General features: G+C 43.6%; 4 protein-coding genes across 7 annotated transcripts in view; 1 reads left to right on the top strand and 3 right to left on the bottom strand.

Annotated features, from left to right (window-relative positions):
- Positions 1-237: 237 nt before the first annotated feature.
- Positions 238-6,883, bottom strand: VHL (von Hippel-Lindau tumor suppressor). The gene is made up of 3 exons (XM_061127951.1): positions 6,558-6,883; positions 4,105-4,227; positions 238-2,342 (listed from the first exon to the last, which is right to left on the bottom strand). Exons 1-3 carry the CDS (start codon positions 6,820-6,822, stop codon positions 2,149-2,151), a joined length of 582 nt encoding a protein of 193 aa, XP_060983934.1. The 5' UTR covers positions 6,823-6,883; the 3' UTR covers positions 238-2,148.
- A 4,637-nt stretch (positions 6,884-11,520) lies between these two features.
- BRK1 (BRICK1 subunit of SCAR/WAVE actin nucleating complex) lies at positions 11,521-19,075 on the bottom strand. The gene is made up of 3 exons (XM_061127952.1): positions 18,917-19,075; positions 12,733-12,815; positions 11,521-12,461 (listed from the first exon to the last, which is right to left on the bottom strand). The coding sequence occupies exons 1-3, from the start codon at positions 19,032-19,034 to the stop codon at positions 12,435-12,437; spliced, it is 228 nt and encodes a 75-aa protein (XP_060983935.1). The 5' UTR covers positions 19,035-19,075; the 3' UTR covers positions 11,521-12,434.
- A 2,145-nt stretch (positions 19,076-21,220) lies between these two features.
- Positions 21,221-24,316, top strand: FANCD2OS (FANCD2 opposite strand). Its single transcript, XM_061127664.1, has 2 exons — positions 21,221-21,326; positions 23,772-24,316. The coding sequence occupies exon 2, from the start codon at positions 23,780-23,782 to the stop codon at positions 24,314-24,316; it is 537 nt and encodes a 178-aa protein (XP_060983647.1). The 5' UTR covers positions 21,221-21,326; positions 23,772-23,779.
- A 950-nt stretch (positions 24,317-25,266) lies between these two features.
- The window catches only part of FANCD2 (FA complementation group D2), a 51,659-nt gene continuing 50,511 nt past the window's right edge, over positions 25,267-26,414 (bottom strand). For all 4 annotated transcript variants that reach the window (XM_061127955.1, XM_061127957.1, XM_061127953.1 and 1 more), the window contains exon 44: positions 25,267-25,708. In XM_061127955.1, coding sequence (XP_060983938.1) covers positions 25,628-25,708 — 81 coding nt within the window. In that variant the 3' untranslated portion in view covers positions 25,267-25,627. The remainder of the gene's footprint in view (positions 25,709-26,414) is intronic.

Below are 26,414 nucleotides of genomic sequence, written 5' to 3' on the forward strand. Positions count from 1 at the left end.
CTAAAAGAATTAAAGTTCTAAACAAAATCCAGGGTTGGAAAGAAAAGGGACAGAGAACCAGGTTGCTTAGGTTTCCTCTCCCCAAGCCCATTAAACAGTCTTCACACCTCTCCAAGACAGAAGAACCTGGCAAATGACATCCTACCTATTTCCTTTACTCAGCACCATTTACTGTATCTAAAAGAAGCTTTAAAAAAAAAAAAAAAAAAAACTGAAAACAGGTAAGACCACAGTCTCTCAAGAGCAATACATTTAATACATTCATAAGATTTCAAATGAGTACATACATGCTACAGGTTTTCCATTTTCTTTGGACAACACAAAAACCACAGTACTCAAATTGTAAGTTTTAACAGGAACATTTTGACACATGGCAGGTTAAAAAAATAATAAAACCAACATTGAACTAATCCAGCACCAATAGACTTCCTTAAATCTCTCATGCTATCCTACTTTTGAAATCATATGGCTGCCTTCTATACCAGCATTTTTTCTTCTCCACCCAACAATTCAACAACAAAAATTAGATAAAAAATTAGAGGTGTGTCACTGAATGAATAACACAACAGATTTTTTTTTTTAAAGCCCCTTATTTGTTGAATGTTGAAAGAGGAGAATATGATTAGGTGGAAATACTGTAAGGCATTTGATTCATTCACTTCACTCTGATATCAGAGCACAGGAAACGTGCTCAAAGGTTAGCAGAAGGATCTAATAAGGATGGCAAGAAATAGTCCCACATTATTTATAAAAGGAAGGCTGCACTCATGAATATGAAGAGCTTATAATACCATGGAAAAATATTTTAAGTTATAAAGTTAAATGAGAAAGTAGAATATAAAACTGTATATTCAGTATGATCTCAACTATGTAAAACCAAGCCAAAAAAAGGCTGAAAGTTCAAAATGTTAAGTTAGTGGTTGTATTTAAACAATGTATCTACCTGGATCTTTTTTTCCTTTTATTTTTCTCTCTCCCAAAACTTTCTCTACTGAGAAGGATCTTTTTTTTTTTTTTAAACCATTAGCTACTAAAAAAGGATGCCTGATAAAAGTATTGAATTCAAATTAATGAATTTAAGTCCAGCCTATAGGCAAGGATCTGGGCATGTACAAAACTATAAAATATTCCAGGCTACCCCCTAAATCCACAGTGTGTTACCTGTAACATCCCAGAGGCTAGAGGGCTTCGTCTTCTGCTCTAGCCAGGTGCAAAGTGTCACCAGATCCTGCCTGATGAAAAACTGCTGAATTAAACAGAGACGTCATGGATTTACAAAAAGGAACAGAAATACCCACACTTGGCAAAAACCAATTTATAGCACAGGAGTAGCTCTTTAATACTATGATTAAACAAGGCAATGGCTATTTTCTCCTATCTCCTGTGTGGATAGCAAGTTTCAAAAAGCTATCACCACAAGAATTGTAGAAAGCTAATCCTGGCTTAGAAACAGAAGTAAAACAGCCCTGTGACAACAATGGACTAAGAAAAGTCAAAATTTAGAAAATCTTAAAAAAAAACCTGCTTTCTATAAAAATGATTCCCTTTTAAACATCTGTTTACTGTATATACTTTAAGGTCCCCACTATCACCCCCCCTCAAAAAAAGGGTCAAAACCTCTAAACACTTTCTACCAAAGGACCCACTGGTTTGTTTTTTCAACTAACACAGATGGAAGGCTCATAATGTGCGAGGCACTAGGGTCTCAAAGAGTAGACAGATTTTCCCCTGCCCCAGGGACATTTCTGTCTCTCAGAGCAGCAGGCGGGCACATCACGAACCACAACACAACAATGAAAAGCAGGCGCCACTGCTTCCTTACAACTCAAGAATAAGCTACAATTCTCACTGTAATTACTTCCACCAAAGTCCTTACACAGAAACTTTCCTGACTCACTAGGAAGCAAAGATGCAACTACTTTTCCTTGGTAAATATTTCTACAAGAGGCAGGCATAATTATTACATTTTGTGATATCTGCCCTTAAACATCACCATGCCTAGTAGTGAGGTCAGTTAACTTTAAGCAATGGAGCATTTTCACTCCAAGTATGAGACACCTTTAAGCCGAGAAAAGGTGACCAGTCCTAGCTCTGGATCAAGACTTGTCAGGACCGTCAAAAGCTGAGACCGAGGAGTGTAACTTTCAATTAAGAGTCTTCAGTGCCCTCTGCCATCCGCTGGTTTTCAATATGCTCCTGCGTCAGCCGCGCCAGGTCCTTCTGCACATTGGGGTGGTCTTCCAGATCTTCGTAGAGGGATCGCGCAATGTCCAGTCTCCTGTAATCCTCAGGCTTGACTAGGCTTCGCACAACCTGGAGGCACCGCTCTTTCAGGGTGTACACTGTAAGGGCAGAAAACCGACTCAGCAGCAGACTCAGGCCTGGGGATTGAGCGCTCAAGAGGCTTGGCCAACTGAAGCCATTACATTTTCGACAGCTGGACCTCACGTTGGACAAAAAAGGTGAGTACGTGGGTTGTGGCAGGGTGTTAACGTGATGGCTCCAATAGACATCTCACAGCATTCATGACCCTGTGGAGGAACTTTCCTTGAGAGTGGGCTGAGCCTATGATGTGCTTTAATGAAGTGAATGTGGGCAAAGTGACACTGTGCTGATTCTGGGCTTCAGCCTTAAGAAGCTCTGGCAACGATCGCTTTTACGCCCTCAGGAGCCCTGAGTTATGCAGCAAGAGAGACCACATGAAGAGGGCCAGGCCCTGAGACAAACACGGCTGAGAGGCCCAGCCCTCAGCCAACCTGCCAGCAGAGAGCAGCCACACCAGTGACCACGAGAGAGTAGAATAACCCCTGAGTTGAACTCAGCCCTGCCTGCAGAATTATGAACAAATAAAATGGCTGTTGTTGGGTTAGGGGTAGCTGTCACACAGCAAAAGATAACCAAAACAGCATATAACTGGATTTGGGGGGAACTCAAATCCTATGTTTTTTCTTTTTTTTGTCACACCTCACGGCTTGCAGGATCTTAAGTTTCCCTGATCAGGGATCAAACCCATGCTCTCTGCAGTGGAAGCACAGAGTCCCAACCACTGGACCACCAGGGAAGTCCCTCAAATCCTATTTTATTTAGTAATTAAAAATTTTTAACTTTTCCTAGAGTAGCATTAAGTAGCAAACAGAAAAAACAGGGTAACAAGTTGTGAGAGAGACACAGAAGAAAGGGGAAATATTTTAGCATTTTAAATGGTAGTTTTCCTGATTTTTGGACAAAAGGTCCCACATCTTCATTTTGCACTGGGTCCCACACATTAGGAAGTCAGCCCAGCTGCTGACTACTCTGTTCCTCCCGAGGCAGGTCTCAACCTTTCGTTATTGAAACTTCCTTCTGTCTATAGCCTTTTGGGGATTCCAGCTGTCACTGATCTCCTCAAATCCTATTTTTAACTCACTGGGGAACTTGTTCTTTAAAGGTCTCCTATAAGGCAAAATTTCCTGTATTTTAACTTACCAGTGTTCACTTCTGTATATCCACTGCCTTAAAACAAAATCTATATACACATACTAATTTGAACCTTATGAAGCCACAGATATTTAGGGGTTTTTTTTAACCCAAAAGATCAGTTTCTTAGGGCTCAACCTAATAAAATCACTTGAGTTTTAAACAAGTGTAAGCTATGAAGCTAATGTTCAGTTTGCTGAGTTTTTTTTTTTTTTTTTTTTAAACCCCTGACTGGCACAGTAAGCTTGATTGGATTAAATTACATTAAAAGATACAACACCAGAAGTCATAAATAAGCCATGATATCTCACTCTCTACACATTTTTTCTCCTGAGATTCCAGGGCATAATTCTACTCCAAGGCCAGGGAAACAAAATGCACTCGTAATTCTACAATCAGTTATTTTAATTTAGCCCACTCCTGACAAGCCCAAAGAGCTTCTGAGACACCACCACATCTTTGTTCAACATAGAGAATACCAGTAAATTACTTACATTTTATTTATGGTGGAGGATAGGACACAGAAAAGTTGGATACCTTGCCCAGCATCAGGCAAAAATCACTAAGGACCGAGCTCCTTCAAGGGCCCATCCTCTACTTAGCACAACAGCCTATCTTTTTAAAAAGTAAGATGGAACATCGGAATACCTGGCAGTGTGATGTTGGCAAAAATAGGCTGCCCATCAACATTGAGAGATGGCACAAATAGCTCAGTTTGGTTAACTAGAAGCCCATCAGATGTCCCAGCATCTCGGAAGAGCCAAAGGTGACCTGTTAAGACAAGCAGAGGTTAAGTAGTCACATATCTACTGCCTTCATGTCCCCAGGCTGAAATACTTGCCTCTCATTGTGCTCAAATACCATACAAAGCCCTCCAAATAATGTTATTCTGTGGAATCCTCACAAAAGGCAATGCAGACAGTAGACAGAAGAGCAACTATACCAGGTTCCAAAACGAAGGCCCTTTCTGCTACCTTGGTGCAAAAGCAAAGTATCTGAACTGCAAATCACATCCAATGGTGCAAACTAAAGAGGTCACCAACCCCTCAGATCTGTGCTTCTCAAAAACAACAAGGTACAAAAACATCACACTGAGAGAAAAAAGCCAGACAGAGAAGGGTACATTCTGTGTGAAGAGATGAAACTAATCAAGGATGTGAAAAATCAGAAGAGTGGAAGGGGGCAAGGGAGAACTTTCTGGGATAATGGAAATATTCTAATCTATAACTTGATCTAGGTATTGTCAAAACCTATTAAATGCTAGGATCTGTGTATGTTACTGCATGAAAATCAGAAAAATGGATTTAAGAAATAAATATATCTTTTGCAAAAAAAAAAAAAAAGAAAACCAGAGAGAGGGGGACAGTTGGAAGGAGACAAAAATCCCAGTCCTAAGATTCTGTTCAAGGAAAGAAGGAGGCTGCCTCAGAATAAAAACAGCATGAGATCCTGGGCATATGTTTACATGACGATTTGGAGGCAAAATTTAAGAAACGTCAAGTGAGAAGTAATGTTTTTTATTGTGATAAAATATACATAACATAAAATTGGCTATTTTAACCACTTTTAAGTGTATAATTTAGGAACATTAAGTACATTCAGAAGGTAAGTAATTTTTTTAATGTTAAAAAGAAAAGGCACTGGTAAATTTTGGAGAATAAAAAAGTCACACAATTTCCCGGATAAAAGACTGCAGAAATGTGGGTCTCTGGAAGAATTGAATTCTTCCTCATTAAAAAAAAAAAAAGAAAAAAGTATTTTTTCCCCTAGGATACTATGTGGCCTGCAAGGATCTTAGTTTCCCCACCAGGGATCCAACAGGGCCAGCAGAAAAAGCACTGAGCCCCAAAACATTGGTGCTGTGCTTAGTCACTCAGTCATGTCTGACTCTGTCACCCATGGACTGCAGCCTGCCAGGCTCCTCTGTCCATGGGGATTCTCCAGGCAAGAATATTGGAGTGGGTTACCCTACCCTCCTCCAGGGGATCTTTCCAACCCAGGGATTGAACCCAGGTCTCCCGCACTGCAGGCTGATTCTTTACTTTCTGAGCCACAGGGAAGCCCAAAGAATTCCCATTCCTCATTTAGCATTAGGAGAAATTTGGTGTAAAAGTTTGAAGAGCATCACTGACTACGTTACCCTCAAGGAAAAAAGATTCATCAAGATCCTCTGAGAAAGACAGTGAAATTTTAGCAAGTGTTAACTTTTTTTTTGAAAACCAAGGAAGATTACTGCCTCCTTAGGCAGTAAGCACTAGACACCTCCAGCCTGGGTTATTAGAACAGTTTTCTAAGTCTTACCAGTAGTCTTCCCCTTCCAAATCACCTTGCATCCTGGGGAAGCTTTTCAGTATTAAATCAGGCAATGCCATTTCTCTGTTTAATAATTTCCAACGGCCCCCATTTTCCTAGGGGTAAAATCATCTTTCACAATTCCTCTCCCACCATTCCATACCCTCTCCCCTCTCCCAGGTTCCAGGTGTCAGGCCATGCGGTTCAGTCTACAGCTCTCAACTCCTGTCTTGGGTTGGTCAGATTCCATGCATCTTCCAGGATTCCCCTTCTTTTCCGGGAAGCTCCCCTAACTGAACGCACACACCCTTTCCTTTCACTGAGCAGGTGCAATCCTGTGCTCCGTTCCTACTGCAGCAATTATGACACTGGCTTGTTCTTCATCTATTTATGTATTTGTGTCTTCTGCCCCACTGAACAGAAGAGACACTTCATGCAGGCAGGGACCCGACGCGGACCGGCTCACTGGGCACACCGGAGAATGTGGGATTCTCCTAATCACAAACTGAACAAATGGGCGTGAGGGATGGAATACACGTGGGGTTGATCTTCAAATGCAAACTACTCAGTCTTAGAAAGATACTCTGTCACTTACTAGTTGCGTCAACTTGAATCTGTCACAACCTCAGTTCCTCGAGTGTAAAATGGGAATAAAAATGACAACAGCAGCTGCCTCCCCCAAATGGGGTGGGGATTCGGTGAGACCGAGCCACCGTCACCGTGGTTTTCAGGCCTAGAGCGCGGCTCGCGGCGCTCAGCTCAAGGGGGCGGCGCGGCCGGGCGCGCCGGGGCGACCCCGGCCCGCCTACCTCTGTAGCTGTGGATGCGGCGGCCCGTGCCGGGGGGCAGCGTCGGGTAGGGTTGCGGCTCGCCATCGAAGTTGAGCCACACGGGCAGCACCACGCGCGGGCTGCGGTTGCAGAAGATGACCTGGGACGGCTCGCGCGTGTTCACGGAGCGCAGCACCGGCCGCAGCCGCCCGGCCTCCATCTCCCGCTCGGCGCCGGGTTCCTCTGCACTCGCCGCCTCAGCGCCGGCCTCAGCCTCTTCCGCGTCCCCCGCCTTCCGGGGCATTACCTCCGAGGGCCTAGACTACCCCGGCCTCGCGGGATTCGCCGGCCGCGCGGGGCGGGGCGGGGGGTGCGTGCGCGTCCCCGGGCAGGCGTACGTGCGGCTTTCGCGCGCTCTGGGTGGAGGATGGCATGCACCCTGATAATGGCAGGCTAGAGGCGGTGCGCACGCGCAGATGTATCACCTAACCTTAGGGGACTCTTCTCTGAGGCGGAGGGTGGCGCTAGGCCATCTTGCCCCAGCGTTTCCTCTGAACGTTGGATTTTTGTGCCTCCCATAGGTTTTTCACACAGCGTTTTTTTTAGCTTCATTCCTTGCCTTAAGACCGTCGTGGTTTTTGCCATATTCTCCCTACCATCTGCGCTATTATTTATTTGCTAATTTTATTAACCAAGTTGTTTGGTCGCCATTTTGGAGCACAAAATTTGAGTTTTGTACAGAAAAGTAGGATAAAGTGAAATTTTCCCTTTCATCCTAGTTCCCCCAACCACCTCAAAAGAATCCCTGGAGGCAATAAGTATCATCAGTTTTTCGTATTTCCTTTCAAAGTTTTTCTAGGCATACCCAATTGAACACATCTGAGAAGATATTTTATACCACCACCATCAATGGAAATTCTTTCATTTGCCACAAGAGAATATAGAGGAAGTAAGTTAAAACAAGTTATTAAACAAACACAGACCTTAACACTGACATTGTATCATTGCAAAAGTTTACATATTTAAGAGGAAGGAAAATGTATTTTGGGTATTCTAAGTCCAAGCTACAGGCTATGTTGTTCTTAGAGTACATTTTACACTATGCCAAACAAGTAGAGACAAAAAGAAAACGTGCCCGTTTTTCAAAACAACTAGTGATTTTTTTTTCTTCTACTTCTCTGCCTTTTCAGAATTTTCTTTTAATATATATTTTGCCTTGTTTATGCTTTCCTGGTGGCAGAGCGATAAAGAATCCATCTGCCAAGCAGAAGATGCAGGTTTGATCCCTGGGTTGGGAAGATCTCCCGGAGATGGAAATGGCAACCCATTCCAGTATTCTTGCCTGGGAGATTCCATGGACAGAGGAGACTGTTGGGCTATAGTCCATGGGGCCCCAAAAAAGTTGGATACAACCTAGCAACTAAACAATAGTTTGACCAATTAAAAAGTATAGAGTAATAAAGCAAACACTGATAATCTCACCATATAAAATTAACAGTACATTGTCATATTTACTTTTTAAAGTTAAGACAACATAAATGATGAGGCCAAAATTCCTTTAACTTCCACCTTCTGTTTCCCCTCCTTCTTCAGAGGCAATAACTACCATGAGTTTGATTTGTCTAACCAGGCTATTTTTTCCCCCTAAATTTAAATTTCCATATGGTAGAGTTCACTCTCTTTGGTGTATAGAGCTGTGTTTTGATAAAATGCATAGTCATGTAACTATCAGGACAATCAAAGTACTGAACAATCCACCCTCTCCCACCCCCGAAAAATGAGTGTAATCAAACCCTACCCCCAGGCTTAAATCTTGGCAAATATTGATATACATCTTTCTTTCATCTCTATAGTTTTCCAGACTGTCATATAATGGGACCACACAGCATGTAGAATTCTGAATCTGGCTTTTCACTTAGTGTGCTTGAGATTCATCAATATTGTAGAATGTATGAAGTTTATTCCTTTCATCGCCAAGTGGTACTCCACAATACACTCACCAGCTAAGGGACACTGAGCAATCATGAATAAAGCTGTATTTGTATACAGGTTTTATGTGTGTGTCCCTTAAGCTTTCAGTTCTCTTAGGTGAGAATCATCTACAGATGAGACTGCTGAGACAGTCAGTACATGCTTAACTTCATGAGAAATGGCTCAACTGTTCTCCCGAGTGGGTTATATCATTTTGCATTCCTGCCAGCAATATATAGGTGTTCCAGTTGCTCCACATCCTTGCCTGCATAGTATTATCAGGATTTTGTGCATTTTGAAAAACTTTAGCCATTCTGATAGAGTACATAAGGTGGTATCTGGCTGAGGCTTCAATTTATATTTTCCCAATGACTAACAATGTTGAAGATCTTTCATGACCTTGTCTGTCATCCTTTTGTTTTTGAAGTATCAGTTCAAATCTTTTGTCCATTTCTTTATTAGCTTGTTATCTTAGCTGTTGAGTTTTGATAGTTCTTTTATCCAGAACAACTTTGTTCATGATGATGAGATGACTGAGAACAATCTTGATTGAGAAAAGCTGGGTACAATATTAACATTTAACCTCTCTGAACTCCTAATCTCCAATGGGTCAAATCAAAGGAGCTATCCTATCAACATCTTAATTTGTTATAAAAGGATAAAACATTTTATGTTTAAATTTAAAAATCTCAGTGACTTAGTATAGATTAAAATGCAAACCATAACTTTAGCATCATCAATGAGAGTGAAATGTATCAGAACTCTAATTAAAGTTGAAGGGACACATTGGGGTCAAAATAAATGGTGGTTTAGCGTATAACACTATTTATGGGCTGAAATGACCTATGTGCAAAATGTGTATAACCTGAGAAATAAATCCCAATTTCTGGAGCCTGACCAAATACGGTCTTTCAGAAGGAAACCCACAGATAGCTAGGCAGAGTGCCAGAGTTGATAAAATTCCCTAGGCAAGACTTCCAGAAAAGACAAGACACAAGCATTCAGAGAAAGGAAGCTGGAAGAAGTGAAACTTGACGACACAGACATCAATGTGAACAGCATTTGCCAGACACAGCCAGGAAAACCCATGAAGCCTTCTTTACCAAAGGAAGGACAGTGAAGAGGCAGGTAAAACTAACATTGGTGTGCAGCAGCTTAAAAATTATTTGATAGTATTGAACTAGGAATGAGAAAGTTGTAGATCTGGTTATACCACATTCAGAAGTAGAATCGGAGTCAGATGCGTCTAGGTCCATATTCTAGCACCTTTACTTACTCTGTATGACTTGACCCGTTTCAGCCTCTCTAAAGAAGTGCATGGAGGGACTTCCCTGGGTGGTCCAGGGGTTAAGACTTTGCCTTCTAGTGCAGGGGTTGCAGGTTCGACCCCTGCTGGGAAGCTAAGGTCCCACAAGCCTTGCAGCCAAAAAACCAAAACACAAAATAGAAGCAGTATTTTAATAAATTCAATAGAGACTTAAAAAATGGTCCACATCAAAAAAAAAAAAAACCTCTTAAAAAAATTTCATGAAGAAAGCCTACTTGTTAGGGCTTTAGGATTAAATGACAAAGTACACATAGCACTTAGAACATCTAACACATGGTAGCACTCAATAAATTATAGATAATGCTAGTTATAGATCCCTGAGTGAGCTGAGGCTCAATATATAAAGGGGGTGATTACACATGAAAGCATTCTGACACTTCAAAGTATCAGGTAAGATGGAGCAGTTACCTCTACTAGAGGAGGCTGGGCTCACTGGTTTCCATACCAGTTGTTTTCCCTACAACTAGTAGCTTACCATTAGCAACATCATATTATTTAGGGCACTATTTTTCTTTTAGAAATATTATTTTATTATCAATAAGGAATGTCTATAGCACCATAAAAATTATCATTTTCACATGTCATCTAATGAAGATTACCATCATTTTTGCCTCTATTACTATCTCATTATAGTCACTGAATATAGTAGGAATTTGATAAGTATCTGTTTAACTGACTGCAGAGCACCAGATAATCTAAAACCTGAACTTCAGGAATAGTAACTTTTTTATCCCAGAAAGGACAGGGAAGATATTATGAATAACAATCTCAAGCAATTGTTAAAAGCATACCAGATGAGCTCAGTAACGTTCAAAAACAGCCATTACCAAAGTAAAGGACGACAGTTTTGCCTCCATTGTGACATCACCTTTTTAAATGAAGGTACTACTTCAGATGGTCTTCCAAAGGTCTAAACAAGGATCTAAGCACAGATGTGTGCTCACAGCTTGAGCTCTGCAAGTCACTTCAATTGCTATTTACTGACTGCCTGCCTTCTGCAAAGTACCCAGCTGGACAATACGAGACTAAGGTGCTCAGATATACTGTAAGATGCAGACGCTAAGTCGGAGAACAAGATCAAACTCAGGGCTGAAGTGGTGTTAGCACAGCAGGATGGGAGGGACTGAGAAAAGCAACACTGCAGCAGTCAGTGAAAAGGTAGTCAGGAAAACTTTATGGAGGACGTTTGCCTAAAGCTAGACCTTCAATGGAAAATAAGATCTGAATAGGGAGGAATGACTTCTATGTGACTAAAATGAAAATTCTAAATGGGGGTTAAGCCTAGTGGGTTGGCACAGGTTTATAGTAAGCTTTGATGCTAGAATGAAAAGTTTTACACACTTCTGTTTAAACGATTTCCTTTTAAAAAGTAGACATTTATCACCAGCCCAGGTTGGATGCATGAGACAAGTGCTTGGGGCTGGTGCACTGGGAAGACCCAGAGGGATCGGATGGGGAGGGAGGCGGGAGGGGGGATCGGGATGGGGAACACATGTAAATCCATGGCTGATTCATGTCAATGTATGGCAAAAACCACTACAATACTGTAAAGTAATTAGCCTCCAACTAATAAAAATAAATGAAAAAATAAATAAATAAAAGTAGACATTTAGCTTGTACCTAATAAAACTCATTGTCTGCAGTGGATTGCAGTTAAACTGTGTAGATGCTGGTATTTCAATAGACGGTAAGCATCACACCTGATTCAACACTATGTATTTTATTGGAGCATTAAGTCCCTACATAGTAAGTACTTGGTAAATGTCTGCTGAATGACCAAAGGATTCCCAGGATGAATGGGCTCAAAGTCCATTTGGGGGCAAAGTCCAATATGGGGGCTCCAGCTTGCAAGCCACCTAGGCTTTGATCAAACGGCTACATCTGAAAGTTCTGTTAGGTAAAGAATCGCACACATCAGATTTCTGTGGAAGAGGTGCACCCCGTCTCTAGCTCCTCTCCCCACCACAATCACAGCAGTCAGATAAAGTTGAGGAGTTTATTAGGGAAATATGAGAGGTAAAGACACCCCAAGTGACAGACAGAAAACTCTGAAAATGTCCCTTTTCAAGCCAACTGGGGGCCTGGCCTTGACCTCCCCAAAAGGACAAGAAACTGGTGGGTTAGCATCAACATTCTCTGACAGCCACCTCGCCAGGGCATTTCAGCCAGGACTGCTTCTCACTCCCAGCCAAAGGTGGGAAGAAGACAAGGACTGTTTATAGAATCAATGCACAGGCAATAAGAGCTAGAAGGAAAGACTGAGAGAGAGAGAGAGAGAGGAGGAAAGAGAGAGGTGGGGAGGACCTTGACAGAGTTCCAGGCTTTTGGCTCTCAGTGCCTCAAATGTGTTGACAAGTAGTTCTACAGAACGTTACTGAAGAGGTAAAATGCCTAACAATGTTTCCGAGAGGTCCCCTGGACTGCTCCCCACATGCCACATCACACTTCTGGGTGTGCATGGCCGAGCCCAAAGGCCACACTTTTGAAAAAAAGAAAAACAAGAATAAGCCCTGTTGTTCTTTAAGGAGAGAGGAAGGAGTTGAAGGCTGCTGGGGCCTTTCCCACGAGAGGCTGTGTGCTGTTAAGAGCAAACTTCCCAGCAGCAGCATGGCACAGTCCTAGGTGAGGGTTTCACCTTTTGTCACCTGTCAAAGGAAAACTGACAATTAGATAAATTCAAAAGCATTAGCAGGGTCTAAAATTTTATTAAATTTTTATATCCTAGGTAGCTGGGGAGTGGTAGAAAAAGGCGACAGCTTCGGAGTCCCAGAAAGCAGGTTTAAGTTCGGGCAAGGTACTTAACTTCTCTAAGCCTGTTTCTGCTTCCAGGTTTTTGCAGCAACAAGTGAGAACGTGCATTCTCTCTCACACAGCCACGCCTGCCTCATGAGGAAGCCCCGTGCCCGGCATACTCACCCTGGCTTCTATGTACTCTATTCTTCGTTCAAGAGCTGTCAATTTCTCGTTCAGTGTTGCGAGTCTTGAGCGACAAGACATATCTGGTGAAAGAAGACGGACGTTTAGGATTAATGCCATTCCAGACACAGACATACGCCAGCCCCCTAAGATGAAGAGGAGGAATGCTGTATCATGCAAGGCACAAATGGGAGCGAGTGGGCAAAGCAAGGCAGTGGGAGGATAAGGTGAGAAGCATCTTAGGAACACAGCTGCTTAGGGAGGATCTGCTTAACCTCCTACCAAATGTGACAGGCAGAGAATACTGCTCCCCCTCAAGATGTCCAGGCTTTAATTCCCAGAACCCACAAAGACGTATCTCACAGGAAAAGGCACTTTGCAGGTGTGGCTGAGGTGAAGGACCTTGAGATTCTGGATTACCCAGATGGACCCCATGTAATCACAAGTCCATAAATATAGACATGAAAGGCACGAGAAAGGCAGAAGAAGGATAAGGGATGTGAGAGGGACTCAACCTGTCACTGCAAGCTCTGAAGGTGGAATGAAGAGGCCATGAGCCATGGGGTGAAAATGACCTTTAGAAGCTGGGCATGGTCCTTCGCTGACAACCAGCAAGGAAATATGGATCTTATTCTTACAGCTGCAAGAGAATGAGTTCTAACTACAAGCTATGGGCAAGGAAACAGCTCCTCTCCTAGAGCCTCCAGCTGAAGCGGGAGGCTCTGGGCTGACACTGATTTCAGCCCAGCAAACCACTGCTGGACTTCAGATGCACGTGACTTAAGATAACAAATTACGTGGTTTGCGCCACTACATTTGTGGTAATCTGTTATGGCAGCCATAGAAAATAAAAAACTGGTACACCAAGGCTGTAGAGATGGCCACTTGATAATTAATGGGCAAACCAAGAGTTTCCAAGAGAGGGGAAATGACACGAGGAAGAAAATAATCTCAATAGGGAAGAAAAGCAGAGGCCAAGGAAGCCTCAGACCCTGAGAAGGAGAGAAGGTGTGGTGTTGCTGAGCTCATGGAGGCCCTGCCACGCTGCTGCTCTTGGGGCACTTGATGACCCAACAGTTCCTGCACAGGCCTTTTGGAACAAGAGAAAACCTGGAGAGTATCAAAAACCCTGTGGGGCCCGCCTTCCATCGGCAAAAAGTTCCTTTTCTTCCTCTACCTTTTCCAGTCTCTTTTACCACCTCGCCCAAAAGGAAACCTAGACATGCCCTAAGATACCTTTTCCCCTACAAAACTTCTCCAACAGAAATCACTTGACCACTCTTCCTCCAACTGTTCTCAACATTCCAGGCACACTAATTATTCCCACCCTCCTCCAACACTGATGTTCAGTCATCACTCAATAATCCTCACTTCTGAAGTTCTAATTATCTGCTCTCCAAGACAGTCTCCCACCCAGTGATTTAACACTTAGCTCACAATCCTCCAACTCTTCCCTAGATGTTATGCAAAAGTACTTCAGCACCCAGTGTAACAAATCTCCCACACCCTGATTCTTGCCTGGACTTTCATTTCATCAAGTCCAAATCTTAACTCATCCTGCCTGTCTAAGTATTCTCCTTCAAGTCAGTTCAAAGTGGACATAATCCTCCCTCTTCTGTAAGGATTTGCCTATCCTGGACACTGTTCCTTCTTCTTTTAAATATTGGTTTTGTTTTTTTTAAACACCAAAACTAGTTTGTACTGGGGTATAGCCAATTAACAATGTTGTGATAGTTTCAGGTGAACGGTGAAGGAACTCAGCCATACCTATACATGTTCTTAGCAGGGGGGTGGGGGGTGGGGTGTGTGTGTGTGTGTGTGCGTGTGTTTAATCTGCAAGTGCTGCTGCTTTTAATTCCCAGGGCCAACAGGACCTCTTTTCAGCCTGGTTTTTAGAAGCTCAAACACTATTCAGAATGAGCATGCATGTTATCACTGACAACCTGTCATTTCCCATTAAAAAAAAGTCATGGCCAAAATGAAGGGGTGGCGTGGTGAGAGGGAGGGTTCCTTCCTGGGTGGCTGTTCTGTTCCAGTTCTGTCAATCTGGTGATGAGTCAGAACCCAAAAACATCACCATGTTACTGGCCTGCACGGATAAGCACTGCTGAAAATTTAACATGTTGAACTCTAGAAACTTCAGTTATATTTCATATTCCATTAAATACACACTAGTTCAAACAAAATACTGGGAAAGCACCCGACAGCTGGACAAATTTGAAACCACAATGCATTTATATGTACATTATCATCAGCCTGTAACTGAAAATGCCATCTGTCCTCATCAGGGTGTTTAACGGTGTGCATACATGACCACCGCTAACAAATGCCAGTTATCAAACAACTTCTCTCAACTCTTACTGCACATAACTTTAGCCTACAAAAATCAACACTGTCTTTCTCATAAGATCTTATTTCTCCAAAGTGAAAGTGAAAGTGTTAGTCACTCAGTCATGTCTGATTCTTTGCATCCCTATTGACTGTAACCTGCCAGGCTCCTCTGTCCATTGGATTCTCCAGGCAAGAATACTGAAGCCATTTCCTTCTCCAGGGGATCTCCCCAACCCAGGGCTCGAACCCAGGTCTCCCGCATTGCAGGCAGACTCTTTATGGACTGAGCCACAAGGGAAGACTTTATTTCTCCAACAAAATTCTAAACCTCTTAGAAGTGGCTCTGTCCATTTATTCTTATTTATTCCTTTCTCACAGCATCTGACACACAGCTGGAGTCACAACAGGCAACTAATATTTGTTGGCTAAGTATTAAATCGAGATTTAAAAATAGCTACACACTCTGTCTTTTTGGTTACATGTCTCTGCATGTATTAGCTTCAGTCAGGGAAAAAAGGTATAAAAATAAAAAGCTATCATTTGTAACAATCTAGTTTTAGAAACTTCATTCATTCAAAGTACAGAATAGGCCCAGTGTTAGGATGCTTATGGTACATCATGATGCGTGTGATGCTTTGAGCGTCCTCCCACACTCAAAGAGAAAACCACAAATGGATCAAAACCCTACTCTCACCAGCCAGAATCACAGGGTAAAGCTGTTCAGAGTCATTAGGTATCCTGGAAAAATAATTCCCTCTCCAAAGCACATGGCCTACACAGCCTATTATGGTCAGGATGAGAACTGTAGGTTTGTTGCCACTTTCAAAGAGCTACAGATGCCCCCTTAAAGGAAACACCTGCTAAACCTCTGTGCCACCAAATCACATTACACATATGATACAAGCCCCCCAGCCATACATCAGAATGGAGGAGTCATGCAAATGGCTTAGAATGGGAAAATACATCCCACACTCATTCATCCTGAGTCATCCAATGCCAAGACAATGTACTCAACTATCTTTATGATTTATCCAGTTTCTCAGCCTGTTGGTCTTTGTCTAAACTCTTATATCGTGATATCGTCAATCTTCAGGACCTTGCCTCAGGTATATCTAACTGCTAAGTCAAATTGCTTTAACCTTTAATTGTGCTTCCTAATTATTCCTATTTGTAATTAACTGCTCTTTTCTTTAAAAGGGCTAAATCCACTTTCTAAAATCTTCAAAAATCACCTAGTAATTACTAATATTAGGTCATTACCCCCACCTTAAAGGAAAATAATAGCCAAAGTCAAGTGAAACTATTTCTTCCAGCTCCTGAAAGACTGGAATCCTGTGTGTCTATTTCCTTAGTCTAGGACTTGCTGGAAATTAAAAAGAGAGAGAGAGAGAAAAGCCTTTGTTTTCTATCTGATATAATGTAACTCACATGTATTTGATAAAATCTCACAGCAGCATATATTTCCTTGCTTATATAGCAAGAAAAGAGACATTTCTCCTCCACAAATTCTAAGCTCAAATGCTTCAATTTTTGGTTAATTCCAAGACTCACCAACTAAAACTACAGTAACATGCCAAAAAGTTTTATGTCAGAGATGAAAGCATGTTTATTATGTTTATTAATATGATTGAAAGTGAAAGTTGCTCAGTCCTGTCTCGACTCTTTGCAACCCCATGGACTGTATGTAGCTTGCCAGGCTCCTCTGTCCATGGAATTCTCCAGGCAAGAATACTGGAGTGGGTGTAGCCATTCCCTTCTCCAGAGGATCTTCCCAACCCAGGAATCGAACCAGGGTCTCCCGCATTGCAGGTGGATTCTTTACCAACTGAGCTACCAGGGAAGCCCAAAAATACTGGAGTGGGTAGCCTATCCCTTCTCCAGGACATCTTCCTGACCCAGGAATCAAACTGGGGTCTTCTGCATTGCAGGTGGATTAATGTGATTGAATGCTCAGAAATGAAGTTATTACATTACCTAGATACAAATTGGGGGAATTGAGACACTAGGTCACTTTTAATTATGAAAAACAGCCCCAGTTTAACTTATTTTAGATGCTTTATTTACTGAATTGACATTCTTAATACTCTGTTAGGATATTCTGTGTCTACGTATCAGATATTAACTCCTACCATGTAAATGAAGTCTTTTACTTCTGGTTTTAAAAGTAAAAGCTCTCAGGACTTCCCTGGTGGTCTGGTAGCTAAGACTCTGTACTCCCAATGCAGGGAGCCCAGGTTCAATCGATGGTCAGGGAACTAGACCCCACATGCCACAACTAAAGATCCCAGTTGCCTCAACAAAGGTCAAAAAGCACAGCCAAATAAATAAATATCTTTTAAAAAGTAAAAATTCTTTGTCAGTTATTTGTCCAACCACATTCCACTGCTTCTCCAGTCTAAGCCAAAGTTTCAAAGATGTCATTCTGTCATCACTCTATCCCTCCCTGCGCATGGAATATTTTGTTTTATCTGGTCCTTCGTCTGAGGAAAAGTTATAAGTATAAAGTGCCCTAAAGAACCCCCATAATAGTTCAGCTCTCTAGGGAAGCAGAAGAGACAATCAGGAGAACTAACACTGGAAGAGTTTGCACCGAAACTTAAAAAATAATTTCAGGATACATGATTTCTATGATTTCTTTACTACCATTTCCTATTACAACCACTATAGTAAGTTATATGTGTGAATTTGTGTCACTGACATAAAATTTATCCTATTCTTGTCTCTCATTAATACTAACATCGCTCCCATTCCCTAAGTGAGGAAATCCACCACACCAAGACACCTTGTATGTAAATATATTAAAACATAAACAATATTCTGCTTTGTCCTGAAGCTGTCATTATTTCATTTTCAAGACAGAAATTCTTTAAAGGCAGGAAAATGATGCTTTTTCCCCCACCGAGCCTAAGAGAGAGGCTTGTAGTCAAGACTTAGTTTCTCTTGCAGATGCCTTCTGATCAAACTTTTGCTCTGTCTTTATACTCCTTAGGATGTGTCAGGTTCTCTAGCTAGAAAATAATTCCTTTTGAAATCTTTTCTTACACATCATTTACCCCTCCTTAATCTTAAGCATTTAACATTGCTAGAAGAATGGACCAGAAGCACACCAGTTGGAAAAATGTCATTCCCACTCCTTGTGATGACACAGAAAGTCTACCGAGTGCTCAGTTCTGTCAAAGAAACACTTGGAGGAGGTAGGGGGGTCTCTGCTACGGGCTTGCTGTCCAGAAGGATGTGGGACAAAGCGGAAAGAATTCAAGACTGTCACGAGTAGGCTAATGCCTAGTAAAGATTTTGCTAGAAGCAGAACACCCACTGTCGGTTTCATACTAGCAACGCAGAGGTGTCCATGGCGTGACAAGATGTGGACCTTACTTTGCCCTCGTCTGCTCCCGCTCAGCACAGGACAAGAGGGACTGACAGGAAGGGCCGAAGGGGCGACTGGAAGGCTCGATCCGAAAGGAGATGGGAAACCTCTAGTCTTTACAGGGCAGTGACAAGATCATGCTGCGTTCTGAGAGCCAAGTGGGGACTGGAAATGAAGCACAGAGGAGGAAGGGAGGCGACTGAAGAGAAGAAGAGGCGCAGACGATGGACCGGGTAGCCAGGAAAGACTCGATAATGGATCCGGGGTAAAGGCAAAGCTGCCGATGAGCTCAGTGTGGGGCAGGACAACCCCACAGGGACTGTCCAGTGGAGCCCGGGGTCAGGGCGAGAGGGGGAAGGTGCGGCCTGAAGGAGGAAGCGAAAATCAGCAGGAGCCTAGGGCACTCAAGACTCCCCTTCAAAGCTCCTCGGCGCCCTCCCTCAGCGGGCTTCCCTCTTCCCAGCCTCCCCCTGCTCGCCCGCTGACCGAATGAGTTGAGAAAGTCTGCGATTTTCTTGATGCTGCTGGTGATGACCTCAATGTACTCCCGGTTCGCCCAGTCCTGGTGAATCTCCCGCTGCACCGGGTCCTCTTGTCCCGCCATGGCTGCTGCCTGAGGAAGCGCGACTGCGCAGGCGCCCCGACCTTCCAGGCCGCCAGGGCGCCTGCGCCGCTCTCCACACCCTGGCCCGGGTACCCACGAATCCCAGGGCCTTGTGGCGCGCCTGCGCGTTATCAAGTTCTCGGTGGCGTCTTCGCTTCGCTCTCACGCCCCTGAACAGACCCGCCCCACGCCGACGAGGAAAATAGGGTGCGCAGACGCAAAGATCCCCCTCAATTACCCACCTCAGTCTCTGGCGGTTATGGTCGTTGGGGATGGGGGGGCGGCGCATGGGGCCGCATTCACCCCTTCTCTCAAGTGCGCCCAAGTAAGCTTGCGATCTATGTCCAAACCAAGCTGGGCATAGCCAATTAAACCACATTAAATACAGATCATTTTTTAAATGCCTTTTAAACAACAGAACATGATGTGCCACTTTGCAATTATCAAATGAACAAAATGTTTTTTTTCAGTTATGAAGAGGCTTGGGGGAAATCGATAAACGTCGCAATTAGCTGATCACACTGTAAACTGACAGTCTCTTCAGAAGGAAATTTGTAAATTGATAGCAAGAGCTGTATACAGTTTCAAACTTTTTGAATTATTTAACAAAATTATTGAAAAAAACACTTTCAGTGCAGAGGTGTTCTTTGAGTTAATCTGTTTTTAAAAAATCTCAACAGTTGCTGCTGTTGCTGCCAAGTCACTTCAGTCGTGTCCGACTCCGTGGGATCACATAGACGGCAGCCCACCAGGCTCCCCCATCCTGGAGATTCTCCAGGCAAGAACACTGGAGTGGGTTGCCATTTCCTTCTCCAGTGTGTGAAAGTGAAAAGTCAAAGTGAAGTTGCTCAGTCTGTCGGACTCTTAGCGACCCCATGGCCCGCAGCCTACCAGGCTCCTCCATCCATGGGATTTTCCAGGCAAGAGTACTGGAGTGGGGTGCCATTGCCTTCTCCCTCTCAACAGTTGGGGAATGGCTAAACTTTGGTATAGCCACTCAGAGCAGTATTATGCAGCCATTTAAATGCTAATCAGGAAAAATACTATGGCAGCATAACACAGATGATAAATTGAAGGGGAAAACAAAATACACTTTTTAAAAAAAAAATTGCAACTATGCAAAATTATTCAAGAGGAAAATAAAACTTACTGGGGTAAAAAGTGGTAAGTTAAAATCATTTTAGTCTCTTCCAAGACTCATCATTCTCTGTCCCTTTCCCCTCTCTGCCACCAGCCTTCTCCAACTCTCTCCGCTTCTCTCTCCTTCCACAGGGACGCACATACACACAGTGGGCATCTGACAGTCCTTGACAAGTCCCTCAAGACTATCTGGTCTTCCAAACCAGGATCTCAGCCTGACCCCATCCCAGAGATGCCCATCTCCGCTTCAGCTTCACCCAGAGGCACACAAGCCTGACAGCTGTTTGCCCTGTGTTCCCTGGGTTCACAAAGTGCATGGGCGGTTTCTGGGTAAGGGAAGGGCAGGTGGGCCATTGGTTAATTCTTCCTACAAATGCAGCACCCTGCCAGGCACTGTGATAGTCAGGCACTGTGGATATAGGCGTCAACTGGGTAGACCTACCTCCCCCCAGCCTTCCGGAGTAATTGTTTGCAATGAAGTTTAAAAGTAGCCAAATCACTCTTTTACTAAGGTGAAAGTGTCAGTTTTTCAGCTTTCTGAGAATGAGAATCTTCCTTTTTGAAGTTTAACAGAGAGCAAAGTTTTTGGTTGAGAAGTCAAGGAGAGATGTATCTTTCTCCATCTTGACAGGGGAGCACCTGTCTGGGTCCTTGCACTGGGATTATTCAATGCAGCCACAAAAGCCTTCAGAACTCTGGGTAACTCAGGGCAGCGTTTAAAGGGCAGCGCTTACCTTTTAATACTAACCACAGCTCCCCCCTCCCCTGACATTTATGCAGGCAGGTTCCTGGCTAGTCTTTGAAATGGGCTCCGTAGTCCTCTTTGACCAGATAGATCAAAGGCACATCGCTGTGGCGAGGTGGGGAAGAGGTGGAGGGGAACAGAATTCGGTTCAGCACTCCTGAAGGCTGAATCCCGGACCAGGTGTTCCAGTGAGATGAGGGCTCCGAGCGAGCGGGGCGCTTCGATCCCCCCGCTCATTGCGCCCCTTCCGCGGTTCGGGCTCTCCCCGCTCCCCACCCCCAACCCCTCCCACCCCGCCGCTACGGTCCTGGGTCACAAAGGTTGTTGCCAAGCACCCGGTGGAGAAAAGATGCGGCCAGGGAACAGCCGCCGCCACTCTGGAGCGTGAGGCCCACGGAGTTCAGCAGGTGAGACCACGGCCCGGATGGTGGGACCGGGCCCGGGGTCCCACCACCACCTCCGCCTCGGCCAGATCCTTCCGGCCCCTGCCTGGGGGTAGGAGTCCCCGGGGGACAAGCCCCTCTTCTGACTGGGAGGGGGAGCCTGCCCCTCTTAAGGCAGCTCCAGCCCCTCGGGATCACAGTTCATAAGGACCTCAGCTGCACTTTGACGCGGTCTTCCCAGTTCCCAGGTGCGGAAATGAAGGGACTGGATTTCTTGACATGGGAGGAAGGGTATGAAGGGAAAACCTTTGGGGCTAGAAGCAGGTGTTCCCTACCTGGGAGCTCTTAGAGCAGCTTGAACAGGCTGACTAGGTTCAACTCCTTCTGAAGTGGATGATGGAGACTCGTGGCTGGTAGGAGTGAGCGGTGAACTAGCTTTATTTGATGCTTATGTAAAAGTGGTGGAAGGGACCTGGGGTCTGACGCCCTCTTTCATCCTATGTTGATTCTGCTGAGTATTCCGGCTGGACATTTGATAAAGTCTTTTCCCTCTGGCCCTATTTCCTCTCAAGAAACAAGGAAGAAAGACTCCTGGATTTTTTTTTTTTTTTTCTGTATCATATATTCAGAGTTAACACTCTCCACCCCCACCTTGCCTTGATGGGGTACCAGAGCAGCCCTGATCCTGGATGTGTGCTCTTAGGGTCAGAATATCAAGTACCAGAAGCCTTTCACAGGCTGTTTCGAACAGATAACTATCCCTTGGTTGTCACCTTCTCATCCTAAGGCAGTCCTGATATTTGAACACAGTATGCACAAGAGCTTGCATACCTCAGGAGAAACATTCCCAGCTGGAGGAAATCAACAAATCTTCTTTCTACTAACCACTGTCAGGGGCAGGTCTTCTGTTTCAAACGTCACCAACAATTCTCTTTTCAAAACAAAACTTCACTGTCTCACAAACTATGGTCAGGGTGTCAAACTTCTCCTGGGCCATTACTGGGTGGGATGGGATCCCATTTGCTGCTACCTTTGTGGAAGAATAGTGAAGGTACAGAGAAATATACTTGACTAGAAAGAAAAGGGTCTGCCGTGCCCCTTATCATAGTAGGTAGTGCTGAATAAATGTTACATTTCTCTTGAATTCAGTGAAATCCTTTATATACTGACAATTTTAAAGTAGAAAGATGGGAAGTCTAAATTCTACTTGGGTAAATTTTGAGTTAGCAACATATCCTCCACGCCTTTTCCTTTATCTTCAAAGAAGAAAGGAAAAAATCTCAACCAGTGGGTCTTTCACAGATAAGAAAAAAACAAAAACAAAACATATCCAGTGAAGTGAATGTCGCTTAGTCATGTCCGACTCTTTGCGACTCTACAATTCTTTATAGTCTATGGAATTCTCCTGGCCAGAACACTGGAGTGGGTAGTCATTCCCTTCTCCAGTGGATCTTCCCAACCCAATCTTTGAACCCAGGTCTCCTGCATTGCAGATGGATCGTTTACCAGCTGAGCCACCAGGCAAGCCCAAGAATACTGGAATAGGGAGCCTATTCCTTCTCCAGCAGATCTTCCGGACCCAGGAATTGAACCAGGGTCTCCTGCATTACAGGCAGATTCTTTACCAGCCGAATTACCAGGGAAGCCCAAAAAACACACACGTAGAACCAGAGAAATCTTTAAAAACTAGAAAAGGTCTGGCCTTGGGAACTTTTTCCCCTCCTGCCTGGTGTAATTCCTCTGAGGTGGTGTAGGAGTACCTCAGGGCTCTGAGAGAGCTGGTCACTTGTGTCAAAAGAGGCTCTGATCTTCTGACTGTCCATAATTAAGAAAAGTAAACGGTGAAGTTCCTTAAAGGAACAGCGAAGTCTCAAACTCTAAGGTGCATCAGACTCCCCTAGCGGGTTTAAGTGCAGAATGCAGGGGACCCAAGAATCTGCATTTCTTCCATGTTTCCACAGGCACGTAAGGCGCCAGTCCCAGAATCACACTTTGAGAACCAACGGTATAAAGTACATGTGATTTAGCCACAAATATCTGGTGAGACAGGCCTTTCTGAGCACTCATCCACAAATAATGTCTCACCGTGGAGTGCCAGCAGCCTCTGCCACCTGAGAGGCACAGATTCTGTCTTTAGCAGTTATCAACACAGCACAGATCCTAATACCACACAGGGCTACTCTTTTGGATAAATCCATTTCCTCATCTGTACCATGGGTAAAAACCTATCTTCAGAGGCTTGTGATTAGGTTTAATAGAGTACACACAGCAGTTACCATATTCAGTACTTGCCACTATCCTCTACTGCCCTTTATAGAATTGCTTGTATCCTAACAAGTACTGGAATCTGTTCATGAGAACTACAGAGTAAGGTAAAGTTAATACTGAGACAGAGATGTGAATTTGAACAGCCCTATCCTTGCCAAAAGCATGCTAGGGAAATTCCATGTTCTGATTCCTCTCCTCTAGGACTGTCAATGGCAGGATACCAGCTCTGGTCACCATGGACCCCACTGGATGAGAGCTTCCAATGGCTGCGGCATACAACACCTACCCCTTCTTCCAAGCACCCCTTTAGGGCTTCCCCCTGCTTCCCACATACCCCTTCTGACCTTGAAGTGCAGCTGTGCTTTCAAGAGGTCACTCTAGTCCTAGACAGCCCATTCCTGGAGCCCGGGGTGAGTCCCAAGTTGCCCTGTCACACATCAGAGCTCCGAACCATGAACAACAAGAAAGGGCTGGTCAGGAAGCCTCAGCCTGTCCGCCTCAGTGGAGTGGATTCTGTCTTTGGCAGGGTCATCACGGCTCAGCCACCAAAGTGGACTGGGACCTTCAGAGTTTCAGACAAGTCAGCCTTTTGCAAAATCATTAGCCGGGAGCACCAGTGGCCCACTGGACTTAAGGAACCGCAGATTCAGATGACAGTGACCATGTGCAAACAGATGTTACGCTCCATCCTCTTGCTGTATGCAACGTACAAGAAGTGCACCTTTGCCTTGCAACATTCCAAGTAAAGGGTCCCATCTGATCCCTGTTCCTCACACCATGTCTTTCGCTATGTGCCTGAAGCTTACATAGAGCTGTCCCTGTAAAGGAAACTGTGCTTGCCCCAGCTATTTTGCTTTTCAGTCAGGCGGTGACAATTCAGGAGCCCTTCTCCTCCCTTCCCCTCCAAAAATGGGCCAGTGACAGAGCAAGGGAGGAGAACATTTCCAATGTAAAGCTGAACAACCATTTGAAAGAGAGTCAAACTAGCACTGACATGTACATGTGATAAAGAACCATTAAACCATATATACCAATGAGCCTACTGTGAACTCATTTCAACACTAAAACCACAATGAGGTGGGGAAACAAAGAATGTCAAGGAAGATTATGGATTCCTATGTACATGAGGGTGAAGGGGTCAAAAATGTGTATGTAGGTCAATGATTAAATAACCTACCCCACCAAAAAACAACGTAAAAACCTAACCAGCCACACCCTAACACTACTGGAGAGTATAAAGTAGGTAGAAATATTAACAAATATTAACAGTCTGGCACTGAAATAAGAGCAGAAGACATGAAGAGTTCCCCATTTTAGCTGAAGTGTATGCTTAATGTTCTATTTTTAATCAACTACAAGTAATTTTGTAGTATTCTTGTAACTAGATTATAGGTATAAGTCAGAATAATGTGGAAATAAAAATTATTTATGCAAAGTTAACATGAGTTGGATGCTGCCCTTTTCACCTTTGTCTTTTATGTCTACATAACCACCAAAAACTTCAAAATGCAGCCAAACATTTGACTTTCTTTGAGCACTGAAAGAAATCTGCCACTCCTCCAAAAAGATTCCAAATGTGTTTTCATCTCAAATAAGACGGTCCTTTTAATAGGGAATATGTGATTTTAATTCTCCATTATTTCTCCGCACAAATTCCAATTCAGTTCCACCTACGAAAGAAATTCGAAAAGGTAGCTGAGGCAGAACTTAGAATTTATTTGAAAACTGGTACAAGCTTAAATTGTAAAATAAATCCAGAGTTTGAAAACTAGCTCCCAAAGCTGCTCGTGACTGTGGTGCAGCACAGCACTGCCATGTTCACCCAAACAGGTAAGTAACGCTACATTCGTCTTTAATATAGTAGACATTAAGCCACCATCTTTAAGGTTAGCAGACAATCTGTGTAATCCACAATTGAGTTGATTCAATAGAACCCCCTTTTTAAGGACAAAATAGGATGCTTCCAGTTAGAAAGACAGACAGGCAGCAGATCTGTAACCCTGAACACAAAATGGTCAGTGGTTGGCAAAGATGGGGAAGGAGCATCTTTCTGTAGTCTAATCAGAGTCGTCATCACTTTCATCATCATCACTCTCTTGCTCCTTTTCTCCATCACTTGCTTTATCTTCTTCGCCCTCCTAAGAAGCAAAGGACAGTCATTTTAGGTCATCTGAGCAACCCCATAACTTGCAACACTGCTCCCACAGCCTGTACAACTACACTGTTTCACTGTTAAAACCAATGATAGATTTAAACCATTCTTTTGAGAAAAGAATCAGAGGCTGCCCCATTCTCGTATCATGGCCTTGAACCCAAGATGATAAGAGGGAGCCATTTTGATGCTGACTTAGGCCATTTGGCAACCCAACCATGTGTGATTTTTACAGAAGGCCATAGCCCTCCAGCACTACAGCATGTATGTGACATAGGAATAAAATAGGCATTCAGTATAGAATGAAATGTTGGTTAAATTCAAAATACAATAGGAATCATGCATAAGATTCTCTCTGATTTGCAAAATCTAATCTGAGAGGTTTGCTTAGGACAAAGCATCAAAGTAACAGAATATTGTCTGCCTCAAACTTTTTTATGAGAACAAGGTGGAGGTATTCGATACAAATAAAATGGAGAACCATGTAATAAAAGAATTTTTCATACTAAGTGATCTTTTTGCAGCCTCAAATGGCATTACAAATTATATCCAGAGCAGGGTTCTTAAATCTGAGATTCTCAGTATCTATAACCTGCCCAATTGTAAGAAAATTTTATAAATATATTTTTCTTTGCTTTAAAATCTCAACAGCATCAGGAGTAGCCCAGAGAGCATAAGGACTACCACTATTA

This window comes from Dama dama, chromosome 24, assembly GCF_033118175.1.
Source record: "Dama dama isolate Ldn47 chromosome 24, ASM3311817v1, whole genome shotgun sequence".
Lineage (NCBI taxonomy): Eukaryota > Metazoa > Chordata > Mammalia > Artiodactyla > Cervidae > Dama > Dama dama.

What these genes read in the sequence shown, in the direction of transcription:
- BRK1 (XM_061127952.1), bottom strand. Translation starts at nt 19,034, where the DNA reads ATGGCGGGACAAGAGGACCCGGTGCAGCGGGAGATTCACCAGGACTGG. An exon ending in AGACTTTCTCAACTCATTCG is followed by an intron (nt 12,816 to 18,916) that starts GTCAGCGGGCGA and finishes TTCTTTCACCAG; the next exon opens with ATATGTCTTGTCGCTCAAGA. An exon ending in TAGAGTACATAGAAGCCAGG is followed by an intron (nt 12,462 to 12,732) that starts GTGAGTATGCCG and finishes TTCCTTTGACAG; the next exon opens with GTGACAAAAGGTGAAACCCT.
- FANCD2OS (XM_061127664.1), top strand. Translation starts at nt 23,780, where the DNA reads ATGGCAGGATACCAGCTCTGGTCACCATGGACCCCACTGGATGAGAGC.
- VHL (XM_061127951.1), bottom strand. Translation starts at nt 6,822, where the DNA reads ATGCCCCGGAAGGCGGGGGACGCGGAAGAGGCTGAGGCCGGCGCTGAG. An exon ending in CCGCATCCACAGCTACAGAG is followed by an intron (nt 4,228 to 6,557) that starts GTAGGCGGGCCG and finishes TTGTCTTAACAG; the next exon opens with GTCACCTTTGGCTCTTCCGA. An exon ending in TGCCAACATCACACTGCCAG is followed by an intron (nt 2,343 to 4,104) that starts GTATTCCGATGT and finishes CTGCCCTTACAG; the next exon opens with TGTACACCCTGAAAGAGCGG.